The sequence below is a fragment of the Sander vitreus genome, chromosome 12, assembly GCF_031162955.1.
Source record: "Sander vitreus isolate 19-12246 chromosome 12, sanVit1, whole genome shotgun sequence".
NCBI classification, from domain to species: Eukaryota; Metazoa; Chordata; class Actinopteri; order Perciformes; family Percidae; genus Sander; species Sander vitreus.
Genome location: NC_135866.1, coordinates 12,030,721 through 12,057,595, shown reverse-complemented (window position 1 = coordinate 12,057,595; position 26,875 = coordinate 12,030,721). Strand labels below are relative to the sequence as shown.

Below are 26,875 nucleotides of genomic sequence, written 5' to 3'. Positions count from 1 at the left end.
ATGTGTAATTACAGCACATATTAAATAAATCATTAATAAAGGGATCAGAAGGTCAGAGGTCAAGCTGTCCTCTGTAGGGGTCTTTCTGATGACTTAAAGAGCTAAAAAGGACTTAGCAAATGTCATGCGTCATGAGAAGGATAAACAATACCTACAACCATTTACTGTTAAAAGTAGCTGGCAACCCAAAATCTGTTCTTATTAAGGGCTGATTAATGTTAATAAAGCATCACTAAATAATATATTAACTATCAGTAAGTTGTACAGTAACTGAAAAATAAGTTGCTACTTATAAATCCTTTAGTGAGGCCAATGGCACCAATAATATCTTTAAACCTGAGAGTTAAATATTCGTCCACTTACTAACTTTTTTCTTTAAAACTCTTTGCATGTTTAAAATGTCAGTTTGTTTGTAAAGCAGAGAAGGGGTTTCCATCACAACTTCACTTCTAAGGTGCATGGAAAAGGGAAAAAGTGGAAAAACTCCTTACCTCTACTATGCAGCCAAAATAATCCCAACTCAAGGTCCCCTTACTATCTCGCTCCGGTGCTTTCAACCGAAAGACATAGATACATAGATATTGTTCTATATCTATGCATAGATACCTATGGTTTGCATCCTAACCATCGAAATTCCATCCATTGGGCAGTGACAGAATTCTCATGGATGGATACTTCAAAATTTCTTTAATTAAACAAAAAATATGGCTGGACACCTTAGGGGTAATTGAAAAAAAAGGATGGTTTTTGTTTGTGATTTGGGTCAAATGACCGTTTAAATGTTCTAATAATGCTTGTTTTATAAGGTTAGCCCATGGTGTTTCACTGCCTTTCGACAAGAGCATGCTGGGATAGGTAACTGGCTGGATGGTTTACAGGTGGTACAATTGTTTACACCTTCTGGCTTTTATTCAGGTGAGTTTTAATTGTCAATCGCTGTAACCCATTCTGGATGGTGTGCAATAAAGCATTTGTTATGTGTCCCTCTGTTGTTAAACTTTACACAGACACAGAGGGGTTGTGATTTGAGGTCTGACAATCAAACAATCAAGGCACCGCGGACTCCTCGGTCTCCTGTTGCTGACATTATTCAGCCTCACAGCACGCCACAGTTTTTGTCAGAGCACAGCGTTCTTCCACACGCCACTTCCCATGCAGCTGCCATCCTGCCTGTGCTGCCCTGAATATCAATGTATTATGTTTCACTGCCGGGATGCAGTACACTGTGTGCATGCAATGTAATGCATGTAATCTAATTTGTTTTGCTCATGACAAATATAAGCAGGGGAACTTGAGTTAAATCTTGTATGAGTCCCATCATCACATAACGACCATAATCATTTCCTAATTGACGGCTGAGAACATTGTTTGCTTCACTCATTGGCAGGAAGTTTGAAAATACTTCTCTAACAATCACAATGTAATCTTTGGAGATGTTTATTAGGCTACATAAGTATAATATCAAAAGGTGATATTAGGACAGGACAAGTTCAGCTGATACAACAATTCTACAGAAAATCAGCATCTTTTGTCCCAAATTTGAAAGAAACCAAATGAAGAAGATTTAGCAGGAAGTTGAATAATATTGGTCAGTGAGGTCACAGGATGACATCATGGTAGATCTTGATCAGAAGGTGGCTGCTTAAGATTACGTCTTGATAAGACGTCTGGCATGTCTGAAGATGTCCTGCAACATACCAATGCATGACTCACGTAAGCAACGGATATTGTATTGTGTCTTTTGTCTGTTTGCCAGATGAAGCTAAACTAAAACATCCCTAGGGGAAAAAAATAGCTTAAAAATTGCTTAGAGGAAACTCAATTTGTAGCACCTCATCACCTTTTCCTTTAAACTATGACATAAAAAATGGTTACTGGACATACCAAAAAAAGAGCACCATAGAATGCAGTCTTTGTATCTAAAACATTCCTGCTGCATTTGCTGACAGATGAATTAGATTGGTAGAAAGCAACATGTCAAAATAGTGCAACAATGCAATAATCAAGGGCAAATCAATGATGAATGCAATGATTACATTTCGTTGAGGTTGGAGATCTCGAAAAATAACTACTTGGTTAATGTGAGGGAAAGATCACTGTCATGGTTTAAAGAAAACAATGTTGACTGGTGGCAAGAAGCATGCCCCTGTGTGTGCATGTATTTGTGTGTGTTCATGAGTGTGTGTGATTAGGGACACATGATGATCTGGAAATGGTTGTGACTTCTAATGGGGCGGAAACCCAATAACCTGGTGTCAAAGTAAATTGTATTGTACACCCATTCACCTCCTACTCCTGCTCACCCTTACTGTCTTGCACTATATGAACGTCACACTCTGCTCTCACTAATCCACATTAACTGCATACAAACATAATTCACAGGATATAATATTGGCCTCATACCCCTCATCTGGGTTGGGTCCACCCTCCACAAAGGTTCCCATTCGACTCTTAGAATGCTCCAGATGCAGTTGACTCTGAGTCCCTGCCGAGAGCACAGAGAGCAGCTCAACATGCGGCAACATTCACTTACATTTTATGTTTCACCAGTTAGTGGATGTCTGAGAGCTTTATATCGTGGTATAAAAATTGGCAGGTGAATGAATGAATAAAAGAATGAAACATTATTCGGAAAATGTTCAATTTTTCATGCACAAAAAAAGACCTCTGATTTAGAAATGATCATGGGGAGTTACTTTCATTGTCTCTAGAATCTCTGAAATGAATGAAAACCAAGCATGCAGTTAGTTAGATCAAATATCCTTGACCTTGAGTGTTTGATATTAGTCTTTTTTTCAAGTTGAATATCCATCCATCCATCCATCTTCATCCGCTTATCCGGGGTCGGGTCGCGGGGGTAGCAGCTCCAGCAGGGGACCCCAAACTTCCCTTTCCCGGGCCACATTAACCAGCTCCGACTGGGGGATCCCGAGGCGTTCCCAGGCCAGGTTAGAGATATAATCCCTCCAGCTAGTCCTGGGTCTCCCCCGAGGCCTCCTCCCAGCTGGATGTGCCTGGAACACCTCCCTAGGGAGGCGCCCAGGGGGCATCCTTACCAGATGCCCGAACCACCTCAACTGGCTCCTTTCGACGCAAAGGAGCAGCAGCTCTACTCCGAGCTCCTCACGGATAACTGAGCTTCTCACCCTATCTCTAAGGGAGACGCCAGCTACCCTCCTGAGGAAACCCATTTCGGCCGCTTGTACCCTGGATCTTGTTCTTTCGGTCATGACCCAGCCTTCATGACCATAGGTGAGGGTAGGAACAAAAAACTGACCGGTAGATTGAGAGCTTTGCCTTCTGGCTCAGCTCTCTTTTCGTCACAACGGTGCGATAAATTGAATGTAATACCGCACCTGCTGTGCCGATTCTCCGACCAATCTCCCGCTCCATTGTCCCCTCACTCGCGAACAAGACCCCAAGGTACTTGAACTCCTTCACTTGGGGTAAGGACTCATTCCCTACCTGGAGAAGGCACTCCATCGGTTTCCTGCTGAGAACCATGGCCTCCGATTTAGAGGTGCTGATCCTCATCCCAGCCGCTTCACACTCGGCTGCGAACCGATCCAGTGAGTGCTGAAGGTCACAGGCCGATGATGCCATCAGGACCACATCATCTGCAAAAAGCAGCGATGAGATCCCCAGCCCACCGAACTGCAACCCCTCTCCACCCCGACTACGCCTCGTGGATGACAAAGCGCAGCCCTGGCGGAGGCCAACTCTCACCTGAAACGAGTCCGACTTACTGCCGAGAACCCGGACACAGCTCTCGCTTTGGTCGTACAGAGATTGGATGGCCCTGAGAAGGGACCCCCTCACCCCGTACTCCCGCAGCACCTCCCACAGTATCTCCCGGGGCACCCGGTCATACGCCTTCTCCAGATCCACAATCACAATCAAGTTGAATATCTATTTTCATATTTGTATGGTTGGCTACCCATTACTAAAACAGTGTCTTATGATTTGTAACCACAGTACATTGCTGTATGATGCAAGTATATTTTATACTTGATTTTTGTTGTTGAACTAACATTTATATGAACATATTTATTAGCTGTTACATGGCTCTTTTCTCTCTATCATCTCTCCTTGATCTCATAATGTTTTCCAGACAAAGTGGTTATGAAAGAAGAACACAACTGCACCCCATGAGGTATGAGAGAGATGACTGATGCTCTGCAATAACCACACAACTCCACCTCTCTCACTGCTGTTAACTTTTAGCTCTCCAGTGTGCAGACAGGTGTCAGATTTGCTATCAATAACTATATGAACTTGACGTCTCACTATCTGGCTAACTGAACAACATATCGTTGAATGATATAATACATGCATATGGTTGGCTGCCCTTCTGTTGAAACATTAAGCAAAAGGCTGCCTCACACACTCGCTCACCTTCTCTTCTTAGAATCTCTACAGGTTGATCAGGAGCAGGATTGGCAGGTGTGGGGTGCACTCTGAAGTTTCCTGGGAAGTTAAGACATTTTCAGAGCCAAATAATGTTTTACTTTCAATACTTTAATGTTCAAATACTGAGTAAAAATATCAAACAACTAACCAAAGGATGGAAGAATGTGGTTGATGTTCAGCCAAGCTTTTATAAAGGGGTAGATCGATATGAGCAGGCCTGGAAAGCAGACAGAGTAATTCATTTCATGAATTATATAAAAACACTGCTTTTAGTTTCCTAATCATTTTTGTTTGAATTAATAAGCAAGGACAGATGAACTGCAGTGTTATTGTGAACATGTATCACAATCTTGGGTTCCAAAGAAATGATAGGCAATTCCATTTATTCTTTGGCCTGAATTTGCACTGTACTGAAACAAAACCAGGAGTGGAGGAAATTATTGTGTACTGCAGGCGATAAGAACAATCTCATTATAAAGAGATTGCTGCTAATCTGTGTAAAAAGTGCTATGTGAGCCACACCAGAAAGGAGAAAAACTCTCTTCCCTTTCTTATACACGTTCCCATACTTGCAGACATCATGACCAAACATAAGACTCTTTGATGAAATAGCCTTCGGATTATTTTGAGTGTACAGGATACAGTGTGTGATGTTTCTTCTTGTTCAACTCGAAGGATAAAGTAATATCTGAACTACAGGGCACAGTTATTGATTTCCCTTGTAAGCCACACGAGCTGGCGTTAAACCCTGGCAGGTCCTGAGGGTGGCTGTGATGCATGCATGTGCTTAAAATGTCGTGAAACTGCAGAAGGAGTGAAAAGAATCTGTAGAGAACACTCTGTTCATACTCATTAGTCAGCCTACGTGTCGGAGGAGGCATCAAGGCACATAGGTCCTAAAACACGTTTTTTTTAATTTGCCAAATTCTTGTCCACATTAGAAACACAAATTAACTATTAAAAGCTATCAAATCAAATGCATGCCGATGTTATCATTCTCAGATAAAAAAAACCTGCCCTGTGCTCTATCTCACTCCTTTATCTTGGCAGTGCGACTTCTCAGGCTGTCAGTTGGTTCCAGTTACACTGTTGTATCAAATGATCATGGTTTGTTTTTCAAGAGCAGTGGAAGGAAAATGTCAGAGTCCCCAGATATTTCACTTTATATATATATAGATTCATATTTGTCATATATATATATATATATATATATATCTGTCCTGCTCAAACCAGACAATACTTTTTTTTTAACATAGGTTTTACTTCCTCATTGTATTACTATAAAGCATTTTTACACCAAATAAGGGAACATTTAATGTTTTATCTTTTTTATGGGCTATGCATGAAATATTGTGTTTTCCTGTTGTTTTCCAGTAACTCATTCATTCCTACATAGTGACATCACTTAGTATTTGGTTAACCCAGTTAGAGCAAAATGTTATAAAACATCATAGATACAGATTATGTGAAAACCTGGTGAAAACCCCACTGTATTTGACCATGTTTTACAGCTGGGGTCTCTGAGACTACAAACAGAAGTAATGTGACATTTTCTATAGCAGCCTCCCTTGACAAGCAATCAGGTCAAAATCATGTTTAAAAGCTTGTACAAAAAAATTCAGGAAAGTCATAAAGTATCAAGGTGAAAAAAGGAATGTAAAGTATGTTTTTAAGTTGTTTACACTAACAACAACTTTCCATCAATAACCAGTGACAGTACAGCAAAAGATTAATGTATGGCTTTAGAAGAAGAAGAAGAAGAAGAAGCAAAAAGCAAAAAGCAATCAAGACAACGAATGACGTTTAACTATTACTAAATACCTTTCCCACAACTGGGTCAGTAGTTCCTAAAAGGTTTTACACACACTCACCGAGGCCTCCCGCTCCCAGGAAGATCCCCCCTACAGCATCAGCATCACACTCCCTGGACACCCCAATGATGATGCAGCCCGCCACAATGCTAAGCAGGCTTGAGCCCACCCGTAGCCCATGGTACTGCCCGACGCTGACAGGGTTCATTCAGCAGGTGGAGGCCCCCCACCTGCTCCTCACACACACACACCCACACACACAGTGAACAGTCCTGACACTTAACTCTGCTTCGGGCCCTCACTGACACTGGCAACTTCACCCTCCCTTTCTTTTACTCTCTCTGACACAGAAACACTTTCTCTGGCAAAGCCTCCATCTCTATTCTCCGTAGCTCAAGACGTCTCATGCATCTTTAAAGATGGTGCTCTGGTTTCCATTACCACCGAAAATTAGAAAGCTTGGGGTGCTGACTCTTATGACAGTGATACACGTGTGCTACAAATCTGATCACAGCCCTCTTCCTACCAGCACCGGCATCTAGTATCATGTTACTTTGTAGATGGATGTATCTGATGTCTTTCATGTAGTCATGTTGTCATGTTGTGGTGTATAATGTATTGTATGTCTCTATGCATTTATGTGAGGCTTTGTATAGACCAAGTTCCCATGGAAAAAGGACAATAAAAATCTATCTACACAGTGAATGCCTGTGAGTTAAATTTAGGAAATGTGAACACTAAAACAACAAACAGCTGTGTGACTGTCTTGAGTATGTGCAGTGCATCAAGGACTTAGAAGTAAGACACAGTGCAGAGCAGCAGAGAGACACAAAGAGAGAAAGGGGTATGGAGAGAGAAAGAAAGGGTGGCAGCTAGAGAGTTATAGCTATGTTACTTGTGTGATTTGTCTGTGAGCTTGAAGGGAATGTGTAATGAAAGGTTCAGAGAGTCCTCTGCGGTGAGGCCATCCACAAAGGCCTGCAGTTGCCATAGGAATAGCATATCCATGGCAACAGAGGGAAAAAGAGGGTAAGCAGGATTAACACCGGTGAATAGGATAACAAATTAACTTAGTGGGGAGAAGAGAAACAGTGACACATTTCCTGTTGTTCTATGTCTACATATATTATCAATCAATGCTGGTGATAAATATGTGTGTGTGTGTGTGTGTGTGTGTGTGTGTGTGTGTGTGTGTGTGTGTGTGTGTGTGTGTGTGTGTGTGTGTGTCCGTGTCCGTTCTGTTAAACTCAGTAAACTCTGTTAAAAATGTGCAGACAACACAAAAGTCATCAGCTTCATCTGGGACTATGATGAGTCTGCATACAGACGGTAGGTTGAACAGCCAGCTCTGGCGTGGTCAGAACAACCCGGAGCTGAACGCGCTCTAAACTGTGGAGATGACAGTGGACTTTAGGAGCCCCCCCTTCACCATACTCAACAACACTGTCTGCTGTGGAATCCCTCAGGTTTATGAGATCCACAATCTCTCAGGACCTGAAGTGGACATACAACATAGACACCATCAGGAAAAAGGCAGAGCACAGCATGAACTTCCTGCACCAACTCAGGAAGTTCAACCTGCCTCAGGAGCTGATGATTCAGTTCTGCATTGCAATCATACATTGTGTTCTCTGCACGTCCATCGCTGTTTGGTTTAGACTGACCACCAAACAGGACAGGAACAGCCTGCAAGTCGGGACTAAAGAGAAATTCATTGGCGACAACCTGCCCTTCATTCAGGACGTACACTTCTCTAGACTCAGGAAACGGTCAGGAAGCATCTCTACAGACCAATCTCACCCTGGACACAACCTGTTTCAGTTTCTCCCCTCTGGTCGGCGCTACAGAACACTGTTCTCCAAAACAACCAGACACAAGAACAGTTTCTTCCCACAGGCTGTCACTACAAACACTAGTATAGTGTCCGAATATATCCCTGTGCAACACCAAGCATCCACCTTTCAGTAAATTAAATATTTTATAGTATTAAACTCATCACTGTCAAACATACATTGTTTATGTCATATCCACATACCTCAGAGATATAAGCAACCTGTTATATTAATAGTTCTTGATTTATTCCAGCACCATTTGCACTATTGCATTGCACTATTGTATTAATGTTTACAATCCTCTCAGTGTTGTTTGTTTACATGTGTATATGTATAAGTATGTAATGTATATATTTGCTTCTTTTATATATATATATATATATATATATATATATATATATATATATATATATATATACAAATGTTTATCTGTACATAGTAGTCAAATGTTTATGTTTACCTTATTATTACCTTAAGGTTTGCTCAAGGAAAAATGATTTAGACAAACAAATAGGCTAATTACAAAATAATAACAATCAACTTCAATACATTTAACACATACTTAAGAAAAGCAGACCTAATGTCACTGCTGCATAATTATATCCAGTTGTTGCAGTCTCTCTGCAATACTTAATAAAAAAAAACAATAATCACTTGTCTCCCCACATTTAACTATTCTCACAGAAATAATAACATACAACAATTTACTTCTGATTGCTGACCTTACATTTATAAAAAATTAAAGACGCTGTTGTGCTGTTTATGTTTACAGGATATAAGCCGTAAAGAACATGTACAAACATGTTGAGCAGTTACACGCAGTTGAAGTTCTGTAAATAGGCTACAACAGGTAATTACATTAAACAATGCATTATTCGGTCATCCTTTGAATAGAAATAGTCTGTGAGGAGCAGTGAAACAAAACAAAAAGGAATTGCATTGGCGGACGGTGTTTGAGAAATTACGCTCAAAATTACATGGCCCGTACGGGGATCGAACCCGCGACCTTGGCGTTATTAGCACCACGCTCTAACCAACTGAGCTAACCGGCCACGTGCTAGCTATACAATTACAATTCTATCATATTCAAATATTAGAGTAGGCATACACATGATAGTGTCCATAAATGATGTTATGACGTGGGACAACAGGCTACTGTCCATTCCAATACATCCAACCCATTATATGACAGAGAGAAACCTAAAATAATACCGACATATACTTTCTGTCTTTATCTTTTGTCTACACTATATTTTTGCTTTAGACCTCGTGGCGCAACGGTAGCGCGTCTGACTCCAGATCAGAAGGTTGCGTGTTCAAATCACGTCGGGGTCATTCCTTTTATACTTCCCTCTAATGTATGGAATGCCATTTAGATCAATATTTTGTAAATATGTCTATGAAACACATCCTAAAAGAAAGAAATGAGCGAGGCAATGAATATATATTTACATTTGTAAAGAAATGTAAATAAAAATACATAAATGAGTCAATATAGTTCAATAATAAGTTTTACTTACTTACTTTTCTTTATTTCATGGGACTTTTATTTCAAAATGTCACATTTATTTAGGTAATATGATTGCTGTCCAAACCAAACCATCCAATATTGCCGGTTCAACAAGTATGAAAACATTAACAGTATAATGTAGTATAATAGTCTGCATTTTATCATACATTGGGAATTGATAAAGGGGCACGAGTTCATCTGACAGTGCCATAGGGGTACCTAAGACGAAAAATGTTGGTAATCTTTGCCATAGAACATAACTCAAAAAATGTAAAGGCTATAGAAGTGGCATGTGAGAAATAACTCACCTGAAATGTATCAGCTGTAGGCATGACCTGCAGAACACTGATAGTTTCGTTTCAACACTGCGACAGAGGTAAAATGAAATGAAGATATGCAAACTAACAATGAAACAAAATAACTCAGGGCTCGTCCGGGATTTGAACCCGGGACCTCTCGCACCCTAAGCGAGAATCATACCCCTAGACCAACGAGCCAATATAAAGGAAGTGGTAGGTGTTAGACTTCAGAAAATGTGCACCTTGATTAAACTTAAGAAATTGAGTCTTGAGTGTCCTTCCAGTAGAGAAAACATGACGAAGTGCCATCGAGGGTGCCCTTAAATGGAGAAAACATGACAAAGTGCTCTCTGGGGTGCCCAAATTGAGAAAACGTGATGAAGTGCCCTCTGGGTGCCCTTCCAGTAGAGAAAATGCGATAAAGTGCCCTCTAAAATTGAGAAAATGCGGTGCAGTTGCAGGCTGCTCTACATGCAAACGTTACTTACTTACACTTACACATGGCTTATCTTAGCTTCCATATGGTCAATGGCAATGTACTCTGCTTCTACTGTTGCCGTTTGTGTGCGATATTAAAAAATAATATAAATGTGATGCAGTGCCAGGCTGCCCTACATGCTAGAAAACTTTCTTCTTTTATTTTTTTCATCCATGCCCCTCAGACAGTCTGAGTCTGCCCATAGACAGTAAAAGAAAGTCTGCCACTGGCCTGTACCATATTCCTTCTTGGATGCTTTTGATGTGTAGAAACAAAGTAATAGCCGCTTTATTTAAATGTCATTTCACGAGACATGGTTTATGACTGAATGTACTGTGCAGAGCAGGCGTGTATAACATAAAAGCAATAAATACAGTGGCAATATTCACTTGGCTGTTCGTGAATCATACGCACCAGTCAGCAATTCTGTCCACTGCATACGGGTTTTATCATTTGTCATGTGACCCATACTCAGCCATCTTGTGGAAACCGAAGAGAGAGAGAGAGAGAGAGAGAGAGAGAGAGAGAGAGAGAGAGCCACACAACTCGCATACAAACCTTGTGCTGTCAGATCAAGCAGAGGTAAGACAGCCAACGTTAAATACACTAGCAAAGAAAAAAAATTGCATTTAAGTTAAGTGCCATGTCAGAGAGTGATATTCTGACGAGCTGGGGTGCTTGGGACTGTTGCTCAAGCACCATGTTTACTTGGCCTTGCAGCACCGGGCTCTAGTGACTCGGTGTGCGTGCCCGGGCCGTGTGAGGTGCGGGACGATTTAACTAGGAAATGTTGTTGTGGATCCAGGCTGCTCGAAGGCCGCGTGTAGCTAGTTAGCCAACCTGTTAGCATGCTAGCTACAAGTGTTGAGTAACGGTATAGGGATCAGCTTATGTGTTATATGAGTGTTATTGTGTTATATAACGTTAGGACATATGACAAGACGTCTTATCCTATGGTAAATTAAATTATTGTCAATACATATGTAAACCTTCACGTATGACAAGCATACATTAGCTACGCTGGGATAAGATGCTGCTAACGCGCTAGCATAACCACTGTTAGCCATCGAAAATACCTTGGTGTGGCACCAGCATCTAGCTAGCTAGCGGCACTTTAACTACAACTATGCTGCCACCTTTCAACATAACTAGCTATACGTATACTGTCAACTTTTAACCGTTGGAAACATGTGTAGGCTAATGTGCGTTACAAGTGCCATGTGTTTGCTCTGTTATCCATGTTAGTGTATTTAACTGGTTAGCTTGCTACGTTAGCTAACGTAGCTAAAGTTGGTAACTGAGACGACGCTGAAGTTAGCTTCTGATTAGGCAGTTAAGGGGGAACTTACGGGAAACTAACATGTGAATTGGAAGCTAACTTCAGCGTTAAGTTTCCCTTTAACTGCCGAATCGGAAGCTAACTTCAGTGTCATGTAACCGAGGATGATTTTCATTTAACGTTAACCTTCCGGAGTGACCATCGCCAACTTTTAACATTCATCAGTAACGTAATTTACTTAATACATCCATGGCATTAGTAGGGTGGGTCGGTATGACTAACGTTGGGTAACGTTAGCTGCTTTGCTGTTTGAGTAACATTAGCTACATGGTGGATTCAACGTCAAAGTAACAATCCGGACAACTAGCTCACTATGAAAGAACATAGTGGTCAGTCATGTTTTCCGTAGACTTAAGCCGTTTACTCATCAAAATGCAAGTCTAAAATAACACTGGTAAATGTGCGAAGCGTACAGGGGAATTTTCAACTGTTATGTTTTACTCTAACTAACGTTACCAATTTACACGTGGCTTATCCTGGCTTCCATATGGTCAATGGCAACGTACTGTGCGTTTACTGTCGCCGTTTGTGCCCGATATTTAGAATATAATTAATTTGTCATTGCACAACGAAGTAAACTCTAGCTATCCTTTAACATTATACACATGTATAACACAGAACTATAAATAGAGAAAAACATTATATATAAAGGTAAATAAAAAAAAAAAGACAAATATGTTTATAGATTAGAAAATATGCATTTGCTTTGCTGTGACTAAAACAGTAGATGAGATTGCAAATTGCTGAAATATAGTGGCTTTATATACAGGTAATACTGTTGGGAATACATGTACAAGGACTGTGTTAAGGTGAAGTTGGAATATAAACATCTGTGCAGTGTTTTTTTTAATTTATTTTATTTTTTGAGAAAGCATCTATGTAATAAATCCAAGCTTTCAAGTGTTAAGGAAAGTATTGGCAGTACAAACACACACACGCATAAACAAACAGCTAAGCTTGTTGGCAAAACATTATTGTTTTTAGTTTATTTGGTGAAGTAAAGGTAACATCCGTTGTCAATTAAAGGTGTCTGACATACCCTCTTTGCGGACTGGGAGACTTCCTAAAATAGCTTTTGCAGATTGAAATTGTACACTGCTTGTGTGCTAGTGGGATGGGCTATGTATACTGAGGAGTTGTAATAAATTAAAGCAGGTGATACAAGTATTTTTCCAAATTCTGTTTAGCAGAATTATGTTATTGTAAATTAATTGTGAAATAAAACTTTTACTTAAACTGGTATGGTAAAACAGCATAGGTGTTAGGTAATAATATTTGTGTAGATATAAATTAATTGCACGTGTGTTTGGAATGGGGGAAAATTATTGAATTTTAGGTATCCTGATTATAAGATATAATTAATGATCAACGAAGCAAGACAGCATTGCAGTTAAATTGTTTGTCCATGTGATGTATGCAATAGTCTAATCTAATTTTCCTATTGAAAACATACACACAAGTTTTTTTTTGAAGAGGTAGCCTACAATTAATACAGCTAACTGTTACATCACTAGTATGTGAACAAAACTAAAACCACAGACCTTTTAATTATTAGTGAATGTTTGTTAAACAAAACAGGCTATGAAAGTAAATATGTAGGATTTCTATGCAAGTAGTACTGTTCTACCATAATGGTTTATACTGAGTGGGACTAATCCTTTTCCTCCATTTTCATATTTGTAGAACTTCAAGAAGAATGGCCGAAACTCAGACACTTAACTTTGGACCTGAATGGTAAATGGCATGAATTCATGATTGGTTAGAATTGATTTGTAGGTGGTGAAACTGGTTTTCTGTTGGAGCCCAGTGCAGCGTTTACATAAATGTTCAGACATGTCAAGTGCCACCTCAGCTTAAGTGTTGTCTCCCCTACCTTTGACCCTTCTTCTTTTACTATCCTTTCTCTCTCTCTCTGCAGGCTCCGCGCCTTGTCTGGAGGTGGTGGTGGCAGTGGTGGTGGTGGAGGCGGTGGCTGCGGGGTTGCCTCTCCACCCCTCTCACCTGCATTGCCAAAGTATAAACTTGCAGACTATCGCTACGGGAGAGAAGAAATGTTAGCACTTTATGTAAAGGATAACAAGGTTCGTAGGCCTATAATGTCTGCATCTTAGCTGTTGATGCAGGCCTGCAGTCAACGTGATTTACATACAAATTATGTTCTTGCCCATTAGATTTACATCTTCTTCATTTCAGTGTGTTATAACACATTCTTTCAAACCCTTATGCATCTTAACAGATTTTTTTGATTGTTTATTTCACCCCTCCAGATCCCTATAGACCTACATGATAAGGAGTTCCTGCCGATATTGCAAGAGGAGCCTTTGCCGCCTCTGGCACTTGTGTCTTTTACAGAGGAGGAACAGGTATGAGTACTTAATATCAGTTCTCTATCTTGGTTAGAAATGGTAAGATGATCAGAAACAATTTATCTTCTGACTTCAAAACAAATGCCATATTGGCCTCAGGCCAGTTGGCTCCTTATTGTAATTACCTGGATTATACAGTACTTTAAGCAATTAGGCTTTCAAATACAGAGCCGGTGCAAAAAAAAAAGAGAGCTAAGAGCTTGCCTTTTGTCCCCCTTGCTCCCCTCCCCCGTTTGTGTTTGCAGAGAAATTTTTCCATGTCTGTAAACAGTGCAGCTGTACTTCGGCTGACAGGGCGAGGAGGTGGTCCGATAGTAGGGGCACCAAGAGGCCGAAGTACCTCAAGGGGTAGAGGTAAGAATTGAACTAAGATCATACATGAATCTGTCATGTTTCCTTTTTCATTTCAAGGATAAACAGTTTCTGATGTGAAAGCGCTATGGTAGATTTTCTTTTCAAATTAGCCTTTTATTTTAGCTATTTAGCTATTTTGTGTATGCAGTTTCAGAAGTTGCAACAACTGCAGATACTTAAGATGCCTTTAAAGAATCCCACCAACTGAGACAAGGAGTGTAATATTAGCACTCTGTATCTGTTGTGCATACTCTTCTGCAGCTGCTTGAACTATTGATGTGTCTCAAACATGAAAACCCCTGTTTGAAAACAGACTGCTAGTATCACACACACACTTACACAGAGAACTATATACATCCTCCAATCAGTTAAAGCCGCATACTGTATTTTATAGTGCCGTTTAGACCGCCTAAGTTACTGTTGGTCAGTCCCAAGTGTTTAGAGAAGTTCAGTAAATAGCAGCACTGTTATCGGCCAGCCCGTGTGTGTTATGTTTATTGCCAAAGAAAATAAATAAATCTCAATGGCATCTCTCCTGTTCCTCACTGCAGAGTTGGTCCGGACCAACCACAGTTTGGAGATGCAGTTCTGGAAAGGCAACGGGACAAAAGCAACTCAAATAGAATAGTGATAAATGAAATATACCACTCATTGCAAAAACTGTAGGCTATTGTTTACTGACCAACTCTCAAACGCTGATTCATGATCTTGCAAAGTCGTAGCACACATTACCAATCTGCTTTTGTACTGAGCATATAATCCATTTGAACTCATAACTCTTGAACTCTTTATGTCCGGACAATGGGTAGAGTACGAATTTAATCAGTAGCAGCTACTTACATTGAGTAGGCAACGTTAGTTTTCCCTGTCACAAAAGGGGAAACGACAACAAAACATCGCTATCGGCCAAATTGTTATTTTAAACATTGGTATCGGCCCAGAATTTCACAATCGGTGCATCCCTAATCACAATGTAAAATATATAATTCCTAAAGGTGAGTTCATGCTTAGCATTTGCACACAGTCAATAGCAACTTGATCTCTTCAGGTCATGTAAACCTTTGATTGTTTTCAGGCCGGGGAAGAGGAGATGGAGGGTTTTACCAAAGAAGTTTTGATGATGTGGAAGGTTTTGGTCGTGGAGGGAGGGAGATGCATCGCTCCCAAAGCTGGGAAGAAAGGTATTAAAATGCCCATTGTGGTATCAAGTTTTGTTGTAAAAATCTGGCATTTATTTGACCATGTGCAGATGTTCAATATGAGACTTTTTTTTTTCTAGACAGAAATTAAACATTTTAAAATTACTTGTGTATTTTTTTTCTCACCAGGGGAGAAAGACGGTTTGAAAAGCCAGGTCGAAAAGACCCAGGTTGGTGGTAAATTTTGTTGCTTAAATAATGATGTATTCATTGGCAAATGCACTGGCTTATCCACTTGTTTCTCTCTGTCACCCTAGCTGAAGTTGCTCCAGGACATTTTCCAATGAATCACAGTAAGTGTGCCTTTGTAATTTAATAGATCATTGAGTTCAGATTTCTTTAGTAGGTGTAAATGGCACAAATTACAGTTTTCTAACAGATTACAGTGAGTTTGAGTTTAGTAATGTAGCTTTAAATGTAAACTATCAATGTAATGATAATGTCTTGACCTTTAACTATCCCCCTACCCACTACTTTATGCAGTCCGAGGAAACTATGAGGATGGTGTAACAGTCCCACCGAGGAAGCACGACTTCACGCGGTCAGAGAGTGAGAACTGGCGTACTTCTCAGAATGGTGAGGATGATGAGGGGGGCTGGCGCCTGGCGGGGTCTCGGCGGGACAGTGACTGGTGGTGCCCCACGAGCCCAGGTGGGCGCAGCACTGACCATATTACCATTACATCTATCTTTGATAAATGTATTTGTGATGTATTGCCGTATGGCTTGTTTCAGAATAAGATACATTTTAAGGGTCTCTCTCTCTCTCTCTCTCTCTCTCGCGCGCGCACCCACCCTTTGTACATTTGTGTGATTTCATTGCAGCTCACAGAGAAAAATAATATTACCATACAACCTGCTTGAATTAAGGGGTATTCTCCAGCTCAACTTTTTCTTTCTGTATAGTATAGTCTTGGCTAGAATTGGAATTTTATCACATACAACAGGTACCAATTAAGGGCACATGTTTTATGTAAAATGGACAGTTTAATGGTGCACTGATTTCTGCTTTTGAACTGCACATCTTAATGCACATGCTCAATAATCATACTATTACAATGGTTTATTGTATGTGCATGCACTTCAGTAGCGCTACAGGTAGCAAAAGTGTTGCTGTCCATCCAAAGTGCTGTCCATCTTGAAGCCAAGGTAGATCATGAGATTAAGATTGGTTATGAACACTAACCATTTTAGATGGGCCTCGGTCAGCAGGGTGGCACCCAGATCAGCGTCGCCGTTTTCCATTTGATGCAAGAGAAGACGAGCGTGGCTACAGGAGGCCACGGTCAGGCAGCGGCAGCCTGGAGGACGAGAGGGACAGCTTGCCAGAGTGGTGCCTGGAGGACGCAGATGAGGAGGCAGGCACCTTCGACTCGTCGGGAGCCTTTCTTTCACTCAAGGTAAGCATAGACCTGAGAAGAGTTTTGATTAAATCAATGAGTGACAAAGACTTTTAAAGTAAGTATTAAAGTGCCATTTATTTATATAAATGGCTCGTCCTCAATAGATATTATAAAGTAGATCATTCCTTTCCTACTAATATTAAAAGCTTTATGGGATAATAATGGTGTCGGAGGTACTGTAATTTTGTTCTTTGTTGTGTATTCAGAAAGCCTCCAAGGAGCCAATCCTGGAGGAGGCAGAGCTCGACTTCAAACCCTTGGAAGAGTGTGAAGAGGGCCTGGAGGAGGATGACTGCCAGCCCAGGGAGACCAAAGAAATGGAAACGGAGGCCAAGAGAGAGGCCGAACGAAAAGGTCCGATAATTTGAGTGCTGATTTTTTTTTAAATGCATTTTGGATGTTTTCGGGTTGTCCGTCCGTCTGTACCATTCTCGTTACACAAAATCTCAGGAATGCCTGGATGTAATTTCTTTAACTTTGGCACAAACGTCCACTTGGATTCAAGGATGGACTGATTGGAATTTGGTGGTCAAAGGTCAAGGTCACTGTGCTGACCTGTGAATGGAATTCTCTTAGTGGACTATGCCATTCTGTTGCCTTGACCCAAATTATCTTAAGAAACGGTACAGTAACTGTAATATCTCAGTTATTACTGAAATAAGATTTAAAAGCCACACAGCAGTAAAATATATTTTCAGACCCAATGTTCTTTGACGGGGAAAACGTTTTTGTTGTTTAGGACACAAAAAGACGCATTCAGTTGCTCGGCAGATGGTGGCTGCTTTGTTCACCAACCACAATGATTAAATAGGAAGTTAGTGACAGCATTTTTAAAGCAATCTAATCCACTTGATGTGAGCATGACCAAAAAAAGAAAAATGGCTGATGTGAAAGAGGTTCTCATGTTCATTATCAACCATAATCAAAATGTTTTTAAATTGAGGATCATAGTAATGTTGATTATGATCCCATCTCATGTATTTACAATTATTATTATTTTATTTTGTTGTTTTTTTTAGAGTTGTCGAGAGCATCAGAGAAGGCTTTACCTGTGAATCCAACTCTTGCTCCCCCAGTCTTAGAGCCCCAGGCTCCTGCCCAGTCTCTGTCCCTGAGCCAGCCCAACAGAACAGAAGAGTCTGAGAGGCCATCTGAACGGCATCCACCCCTGGAGCTCCAACCAGCGCCCTGTAAAGTCCCCCTGCACGTCCCCATGTCTAACAGTATGCTTGAGTCCCTACCCATGAACCACATTTCTACAACCCTTGCAGGTGGGATTTAGGTCTTCAATTTCACTGTAAATAGGACTTTTTTTGCCAGTTGGTTCCACCTACCAGGAAAACCTCCTAATATCTGCTTTTCCTCATGCTATGCAGAATTATCTGCTCCATCGCCCAGCATCCAGCTACCACAAAAGCCCATGGAGGTTCCTGTGGCGATGAATAATCCTTTGCCCTTCCCTTCAAGTATAATTGCACCTATTGGCAGGCCCACCACTGTGCCACACGACACAGATGAAGATGAGGGACTGAAACACTTTGAGCAGGTAAGTTAGTAGATTTTTAACATGAAAATCAGTCATGAGATGGTAGGGCTATCCTCTATTCCACTAACAGTCATAAGATATCTTTGATGGATTTAATGGATCTCTTAAAATCTTGTACTCATTGAAAAGGAAAGCGTATTGTGAATATAATGATAACAGAGATAAAAGCCAGACTATGAGTGCTGTTATAGCTTTCTAAAATGGTCTCTCTGTGTATTGGCTCCCATCCTTCCCCAGGAGGCAGAAAAAATGGTAGCATACCTACAGGATAGTGTGGTGGATGATGACAGGCTTACAGCAAAGACTTCAGAGAAGTCCAAACCTGCAGGCCTGCCGCTCACCCACGAGGCTGCTCTCAAGTGGTTCTACAAAGACCCCCAAGGGGAGATACAGGGTAAGATTGGAAGAGGTTTTATGTGCTCAAAATGTGACTTAAATACTGTACATTTATTATCAACACTGCTCCAGCATTGCCCCTGAGTCTCCTCTGCTATCTTTGCTCTCTTTTTGGGCTCAGGTCCATTCAATAACCAGGAGATGGCTGAGTGGTTCCAGGCTGGTTACTTCACAATGTCTCTCCTAGTCAAAAGAGGGTGTGATGAAGTATTTCAAGCACTTGGAGAGATCATGAAGATATGGGGAAGAGTACCGTTTACTCCAGGCCCTGCACCACCACCTCTACAGGTATGCGTTTGCTTTATGTGGCCCGTTTGTAAACAGCGCTGGATGCCAGTACTAGCCGTGACCTCCAGATGGCGTGGTATTTCACACTTTGTAACAGAACAAAGTGTCAGAAGAATCCTTTATGTATTTATTATTTCTTTTAAGAACCTTACCTCTGACTTAATGGACTTTGTAAAGATTTTTCTTGTAGCCGTTGAGAAGTTTTCTTCTTGATTGCAACAAAAAGCTGTGTAAAAGTGTAAATGCATCCAAGAAACATTCAAGATGGATTGAAATCTTAAATTCTAGCCAGATGTTGAAAATGTCTAAATGCATCTGTCTCATAAAGATGCATGCAGGGTTTTTCCTGCATAGAATATTTTTTGGATGCTGTTCAAGCACTTTCAAATTGTTTTTTTTGTAGTTACCTTATACTTTTTTGACTGCTATGATTGATTTCAACTGTGTCTTCTTGTATAATGCAGGGGGATGGTGATCAAGAGAGGTTGAAGAGGCAGCAAGAGCTCACTGCTCTCAACCTTTACCAGTTACAGCAGCTCCAATATCAATACCTCCTCAGGTACACCAGACTCAGATCTGACACTTTTTGTTTGTAGTTGCAGCGTGATTGTTCATTTGTCATGATGAAAATATCCAAATACACACATTTATAAACTGCTTCACTTCCCTGGGCTTAATACAGGAATAGGTTACAGCGTGAATTGATGCCTCATAGAGGTGTGACGAGATCTCGTCCCACGAGATCTTGCAAGATTAAAATGTGACGAGACTTCCCGTCGTGCAGAGTGCAGTGCAGCAGCTAGTAGACAGTCTAACCTGGTTGGTCTTATAATACATCTGGCTTTGAAGATGAGTCTGACTTGAACCTCTAAATTAGCATAGAAGATCCCCTGCCTGTTCGCCAAATGTGCAGCGGAGTTGCAATTGTAAAAAGCTGCCTATAAAACCCAGCGTTAGAGGGTACGGTCTCTCTCTCTCTCTCACTCTCACTCTCTCACTCACTCACTCACTCACTCACTCACTCACCTGGACTGCAGCTCAGTGTGGCGCTGACTCACACAGATCGCTCTCTTTTTTTAAATGAGTCGAAAGCGGAAAGCAAAACCTAACTTGATGATGTTTAATGATATTAAACAAAGAGAAATGTTCTCGCCTTGTCTTGAAATGGTCATAAATCAATACAAGAGCAGCCTACTTCCTGGTTTACTGCTGCAATGAAACGCTTGGTTACGTTCTAACCTTGGTTCTCTGAGTAAAGACTATTTTTCCAGTCATATTTCTAAATTGACGTTTTCTTTTAAAATGGTGTTAAAATCTCATCTTGTCTCATTCTTGTGAACCCCATATCCCTAATGCCTCAAAATCAAAAGCACCCTCCACCACCTAATGCAATCGTAAAAAAATATACATCCAGCATTAAATCGCATTAATGCATATAGGAAATAAACATCTAACTTGCAGTGTATGTTCAGTGACATTCATTCAAATGATAACTAATTCTTCCTGTTTGGCTCTCATTTCTCCCATCCCACGCATTGTCTTCCACTATTCAGGCAGCAGTATGCTCAGGCCCTGGCCCAGCAGAAAGCTGCAGCTCTTAGCTCAGCTCCTCTTCAACAGCAGCAACAACACCAACAGCAGATCAACCTGCTTCTACAGCAATACCAGGCTCTCAAGCTAAGGTTGATAACAAACACTGTCTCGCCCTACCTCTAAATACATCTGTACCTGTGCTTCTGTGTTTACAAATCCTACTTTGCATTGACATGAAGAGAGTATTGCATTTATTAATATGTGTATTTTCTTGTGTTTTTGTAGAGCGTCTGAGAGCCTCCTACCTCCTGTTACCCGGTCCCTGTCTGTACCAGACTCTGGTTCTGTGTGGGAAATGCAGAACCCGTCCTCTCAGGCGTCTTGCACACCAAATGTCCAACAAGCTGCTTCAAACAGTGAGTTTCTAAAAATATTCTGCAGCGTTGGGTTCTTTTTGAATCACATGAGAGGAAAAGGAAAGTCTATATTATGTTAAAGCAGTTCTAATGCATCATATTCTATCACACTCAACAGCATGGGATGGCAGCAGCGTGTGGGATTTACCTATAGACTCCATAGCACAGGCTCCAACCATCGAGCAGATGCAACAGTTAGAGAAGTCAAAGTCTGCAAAGGTAAAAAGTATTTCTGCTCACTTTTCTGTTTTTGTTGTCTGTGTAAAATGTTTCTCATCTAAAGTCAAGACCTAAAGTCTTGAATACAGCAGCATCTTATGTCTGAGTCTTTTCCAAGTCTGAAAATGTAGTATCTTGCTATTTTACTTGTAAGATGAAATTGGTTGCATTAAAATAGTCAAATATTAAAATTAATCTGACGGATCTATGATTTAAAATTTTAGGATTGGTCTGAAATATGCTCTAATCTCACATCCCTGGCTGCAGATAATATCATTAGTGAATTTTTATTTTCCTCATCTGACAGTTGGAGTTGGAGAGGCGAGAGGCAGAACTGAGAGCCAAAAGGGAGGAAGAGGAGAGGAAACGGATGGAGGAGGCCCTGAGGGTTCGACAGGTGGAGGAACGCAAACGCTTGGAAGAAGAGGAGCTGGCACGGCAAAAACAGGTTGAGTATTAAAACAATATAAATCTACAGCACTTAAAGCCTTTGAGCTACCGTTTCATTGTGAGGCACTTTTCTTTGATGTCGTTGGGACTGACCCAGTGTTCTAAATCTTTAGGAGGAGGCTTTAAGACGGCAGCGAGAGCAAGAAGAGGCACATCGCAGACAAAAAGAGGAAGAGGAGAGAATGAAACAAGAGGAAGCTCTGCGTAGATTAGAGGAGAGGCGGAGGGAAGAGGAGGAGAGAAAGAAACGGGAAGAGTTCCTTCGGAAACAGGTAAGCTAACAAAAACATGTCACATACTTCCTACCTCCTTTCTGGATTTGTGAAATGTCGCCCTAAATTGCAATGTTTTCTACCTCACCAGGAAGAAGAGCGCAGAAAGCAAGAGGAACTTGAAATATTAAGGAGGCGTGAGGAGGAGAAGCGAGCGGAAGAAGAGGCAACAGCTGCTGTGGCAGCAGCTGCTCTGGCCCAACAACAACTGGAGGAGCAGAAGAGGAGAGAGCAGGAGGCCCAAAGACAGCAGGAGCTGCAGAGACAGAGGCAGCAGCAACAAGAGGCCCTCAGGAGACTTCAACAGCAGCAGCAGCAACAGCTTGCACACATGAAGGTAAGGTCGCAGAGGGTTAGTCAGCAAAAGTAGACAGTACAAAATATATTTAAAGTTCATGAAACACCTCGTCCTGCCTTGCAGCTTCCATCCTCTTCAAAGTGGGGCCAGCAGTCGGTCAACGCTATAAACCAGACTCAGAGCACCCTGTCACTGGCTGAGATCCAGAAACTGGAAGAGGAGAGAGAACGACAGACACAGGAGGAGGTAAAGTCAGCGCGCAGTCTGGTTGTGTTTGGTTCATTTAGCCAAATGTCATTTTTATGCAAACCTATTTGTTTCCTCCTTTACCTTCCTCACCCCCACAGCAGAGACGTCGGCAACAAGAGCTCCTGAAGCTACAGCAGCAGCAGGCCTTGCAACTGGCTCAGCAGCCCCAGGCCAAGCTGTCTGGTTGGGGTAGTGTGGCAAAACAGCCAGCTGCAACTAAATCTTTGCTGGAGATTCAAAGGGAAGAGGCCCAGCAGATGAAACAGCGGAAGGAGCAGCAGCAGCAGCAGCAGCAGCAGCAACAACAACAACAGCAACAACAGCAGCAGCAGCAACAACAACAGCAGCAACAACAACAACAACAACAGCAGCAGCAGCAGCAACCACACCCCATTGCCCCCCAACAGATCCGTACTCAAAACAGAACTGTACGTGACCTATATGATAGCATGTCTTTATTGGCTATGATAGGATAAAAGCTACGTAAAGCCACAGGGTTTGGTGTGGATGTTTAGTGGACAATATTTTGACATTAGAAATTTTGATTTAATGTCCAAAATATAACAATGCAGTTTTCATTTAATTTGGATGTGAAAGCTCAGTTACTCCGAGCAGTGTATATGTATCTTAGAAATAGCCGCTTGAAGTTATGACAGAATAGTTGTGGCTCTGTTTTCCTGGCTCTAAACTATTTCACAAATCTTTTAGAAATTGAAATGATCATCTAAAATTTCAACAAAGTCATATTGTTTTTCATGTGACCTCTTTAATTATAATAACCTCAAGTAATATTTTGCAAAAGAAGGAAGGAGGGCTGAAATGATTAGATCAATCAATTAGTCAAACCGGCATCAAATTAATCTATAATGTTGACGGCGGCTTCAGTTAGCTGTTAGCCTTGCATTAGCCAAATTGGCTTTCTTTACTTCAGGGAACTCCGTAAATTACGAGAGTCGAGGCACAGTAGCCAGAGGACATCAGTGGGAAAACCAGAAAACATTTTCTCCATAAAATATGATCTAGTTTCACCAAAATCAGTGGTAGTGCCATAAAGCGTAACAGCACTTCTCCCAGGATATCAATCCCGCTCGCCAAAGGCAAAAACAGGCGAAAACAGGCGATCCAGGCGCGCAGTGAGAATGACAGAGGCACCATTCTCCCTATTACAAGTCAGTGCAGCATAAAAACTACTTTTGAAGTTGTTACATACATTATTTGTAGTTGTGCAATGTTGCTTTAAGTGAGTAATCAGATTCATTTCAGCTTGAAATGATCCCAGACTTTGGAAACTTTTTGTTTTCTTGCGCCTGTCTCTTCTCTTGGCCCCTCGCTATTTTCTCTCTCTTCGTCCATTTTTCAATCCGCACCGTCCATGTCACGTCACCTGTACACAGCCCATAAGCATGTTGTGTGACAGTAATAATTACCCATGCAAAATACATTCTATATATATATATATAGTTATATGGGTTAAACAATTTTTAGTAATCACATTTTTTGAGGAATCATTTTTGCCCTACTTCTGATTAATGAGGAAGTGATTAATCAGTAATGAAATGTATTGTTTCTTGCAGCCCTAGAAAGAAGTAGTATGTCAGTAACAGTATATCATTCTCATCACAGACATCGTCTCTGAGTAACTCGGTGTGGGGGTCTGTGAACACTAGCACCTGCACTAATTGGGGCTCAGACTCCAGCAGTATCTGGGGTGACACCCACAACTCTAACATGGGCTTCTGGGATGAAGCTGTGAAAGAGGCTGTCCAGCAACCTCCTCAAACCAAGAAAAGCAGCACGCAGAAGAACAACAAAGGCAACGCCAACATCAGGTATTTATTTAGAATGCCAAAATAGGAAAAAAAAACAAAAAAAACACTATTTGTCCCGGCCTTCTGATGAAAAGCATGACTTACCATATGAAGGATATGAGTAATACACATATCTTAATAACTTCCTTTTTTCTATCTCCTGCATGTAAAGTAACTCTGTGAGTGGGCGGGCCAATAAAAAAGTAGAAGAGGAGGAGAAGCTGCTAAAGTTGTTTCAAGGGGTCAATAAGAGCCAGCAAGACACCTTCATGCAATGGTGTGAGCAAACCCTGCACACCCTCAACACAGCCAACAATCTGGATGGTAAGACTTTAAATATATATCTTTGCAAAAGCACTCTACCTACAGCTATTGATTAACCATTTATAGAAGCCAGACTCTCAAATATTCCATCTATCTCCCTGCCAGTTCCAACATTTGCATCCTTCCTGAAAGAAGTGGACTCTCCATACGAGGTGCACGACTATGTCAGGGCTTATCTGGGGGACACTCCCGAGGCCAAGGACTTTGCCAAGCAGTTCCTCGAACGTCGTGCCAAACAGAACGCTAACCAACAGAAACAGACACCGCAGAAACAACAGCAACCCCTCAAGCAGCAGCAGGTAAGCAAGAGGCTCAGTATATGAGGTACCATATGTTTTGGTCCCATTATTTTTCCATATAAAGCCATGTGAGTCTTGTAATGTGACCAAAAAGAGAGACAGCTGTCCCGTTCGCTCCAAAAATAGCTTGTGCTCTGGGGAATTTCTGCCTGGCATTTTCAGATCAATCAGACGTCGTCAATGTCGTCATACTCCATGGCCACAACTGTTATTTACATTTCTGGTGTGACTCGCTCGCGTCACCCCTTTTGGATCGGCCCCAAAACATGTCATTGTACTGCTCCTTCCTTGTTTCCTAATGGGATGAAGACCAAACGTGTCCATGTGATTTTCCTGCAGACTGGTCTGGCTACGTATCATATAGTTTAAAAGCGCTACCATGACAGATTTTTCTGGTCTCTCTCCCTTTAATGTTTTGGGTGTGTTAAGCTGTGTGGGTAGTGTTGCATATCACTAAGCAGGATGGCTCTATGGCAAAATTTGATTTTGAAATGCTTTTTTTGCATCAATAAGGATATGCTTTATTATGTCACACTAAATTTTGATACCGCAATATATAAATAACACATACTGTCAAGTAGTAACATTTTGACTTTGCTGTCGTCACAGACTAGAACTTCACAGAATTGCTTTTTCTCCAACAGTTGAATCACTTTTAAATGTCTCTTTTCTCTCTTGTCCAGGATTCTGTATGGGGTGGAACGGGCTCTTCGTCACTCTATCAGTCCAACCATACAAGTGGCCAGCAGCAGTGCTTTGAGACCGTCACCTCAGGGAAAAAGAAAAAGAAGCAGAAGATGGTCCGCGCAGACCCAAGCCTTCTAGGTGAGAGCAAACGCCCATCTGCTAAATCTGAAAAATCTGCAACGATGTGTCACTGCTTTTTATATCTCATCTGCTAATTGCATCTTTCTTTCTTTTTTTCAGGTTTTTCTGTGAATGCGTCATCTGAGAGATTGAATATGGGAGAGATTGAGACTTTGGAGGACTTTTAAGGGGCACTGCAGCCAAGCAAACCCAACTGACTGTATCCAATTTGAACAGCAGTCGTTTTACCCAAACCTCCTGCCACCTTCATCTTTATTTTCAGTTTTACATTTATCAGATGTCCTCTGGTAATCACTCATAAATTCCAAATTGCGAACAAACCATGATCTCTAAGGCAGGGTGTGTTTTCCTTTTGCTTACGGACCTATAAACTGATGAAAACCCTCAAGACAAATGTACTGTAGAAAACTGGCCAGTGAAACATCCGACCAGCCAAGAGAGCAATCAGCAAATGAACTGAAGTTTCTGGAGAAAGTCTGCAGAGGTGTTTATGTATGTTGGGCATCAGCTGCTTGGTTCCGAATCTTGTCACAAATTTGAAATTTGGCCTCCCATTATTTTAAGTGTGGATATATGGCTGGGGTGGTTGGGATATTATGGGACAGGTTAGAGAGAATATATCCATTGTTTTTGTTTTATTTATTAAATGTTTTCCCATTACACTTTAATCCCCCCCTTCTCTTATCCCTCCCTGTTGTCTGCTGGGTGTTCATGGATAATGATGCAAGGTAAAGCCCAAGGATTCGTGCCCACTTATGTCCTGTTTTAAGGACATGTCAAAAGTTCCAAGTAGTTATCTATTTCTTGTAAAATACTAGGCTGTTTAAAGAATAAACTTTCAATTCTGCATCTGTATTATAATATATGAAAATTATCTGCTGGAGTCATACTTTTTTATTGCGGTATGAAATAATAAAACAGTCTGATATGTGGGCTGTTCAAACCTGTG

The 26,875-nt window shown here is 41.1% G+C and overlaps 2 protein-coding genes and 3 non-coding genes across 12 annotated transcripts; 2 read left to right on the top strand and 3 right to left on the bottom strand.

Annotated features, from left to right (window-relative positions):
* Positions 1 to 1,421: 1,421 nt before the first annotated feature.
* On the bottom strand, positions 1,422 to 10,819 carry kncn (kinocilin). The gene is made up of 5 exons (XM_078263838.1): positions 10,755 to 10,819; positions 4,559 to 4,627; positions 4,396 to 4,467; positions 2,404 to 2,485; positions 1,422 to 1,687 (listed from the first exon to the last, which is right to left on the bottom strand). The coding sequence occupies exons 1-5, from the start codon at positions 10,807 to 10,809 to the stop codon at positions 1,612 to 1,614; spliced, it is 354 nt and encodes a 117-aa protein (XP_078119964.1). The 5' UTR covers positions 10,810 to 10,819; the 3' UTR covers positions 1,422 to 1,611.
* On the bottom strand, positions 9,032 to 9,105 carry trnai-aau (transfer RNA isoleucine (anticodon AAU)). The gene has a single exon. It is a non-coding gene; the product is annotated as a tRNA-Ile (tRNA).
* trnaw-cca (transfer RNA tryptophan (anticodon CCA)) lies at positions 9,317 to 9,388 on the top strand. Its single transcript has one exon. It is a non-coding gene; the product is annotated as a tRNA-Trp (tRNA).
* Positions 9,989 to 10,060, bottom strand: trnap-agg (transfer RNA proline (anticodon AGG)). Its single transcript has one exon. It is a non-coding gene; the product is annotated as a tRNA-Pro (tRNA).
* gigyf2 (GRB10 interacting GYF protein 2) lies at positions 10,815 to 26,773 on the top strand. Of its 8 annotated transcripts, none has more exons than XM_078263832.1 (29): positions 10,815 to 10,922; positions 13,363 to 13,413; positions 13,598 to 13,760; positions 13,947 to 14,042; positions 14,291 to 14,399; positions 15,475 to 15,580; positions 15,728 to 15,768; positions 15,856 to 15,891; positions 16,082 to 16,249; positions 16,810 to 16,997; positions 17,207 to 17,354; positions 18,020 to 18,271; positions 18,377 to 18,546; positions 18,784 to 18,940; positions 19,064 to 19,230; positions 19,695 to 19,789; positions 20,784 to 20,912; positions 21,049 to 21,179; positions 21,298 to 21,398; positions 21,706 to 21,846; positions 21,962 to 22,120; positions 22,212 to 22,457; positions 22,542 to 22,664; positions 22,766 to 23,095; positions 24,291 to 24,496; positions 24,648 to 24,799; positions 24,905 to 25,098; positions 25,782 to 25,923; positions 26,026 to 26,773. In XM_078263832.1, the coding sequence occupies exons 2-29, from the start codon at positions 13,376 to 13,378 to the stop codon at positions 26,091 to 26,093; spliced, it is 4,056 nt and encodes a 1,351-aa protein (XP_078119958.1). In that variant the 5' UTR covers positions 10,815 to 10,922; positions 13,363 to 13,375; the 3' UTR covers positions 26,094 to 26,773. The 8 variants fall into 8 exon arrangements, with proteins under 8 accessions (XP_078119958.1, XP_078119957.1, XP_078119959.1 ...); XM_078263831.1 differs by having other exon boundaries at positions 16,807 to 16,997; XM_078263833.1 differs by having other exon boundaries at positions 16,792 to 16,997; positions 18,077 to 18,271.
* Positions 26,774 to 26,875: the final 102 nt, after the last annotated feature.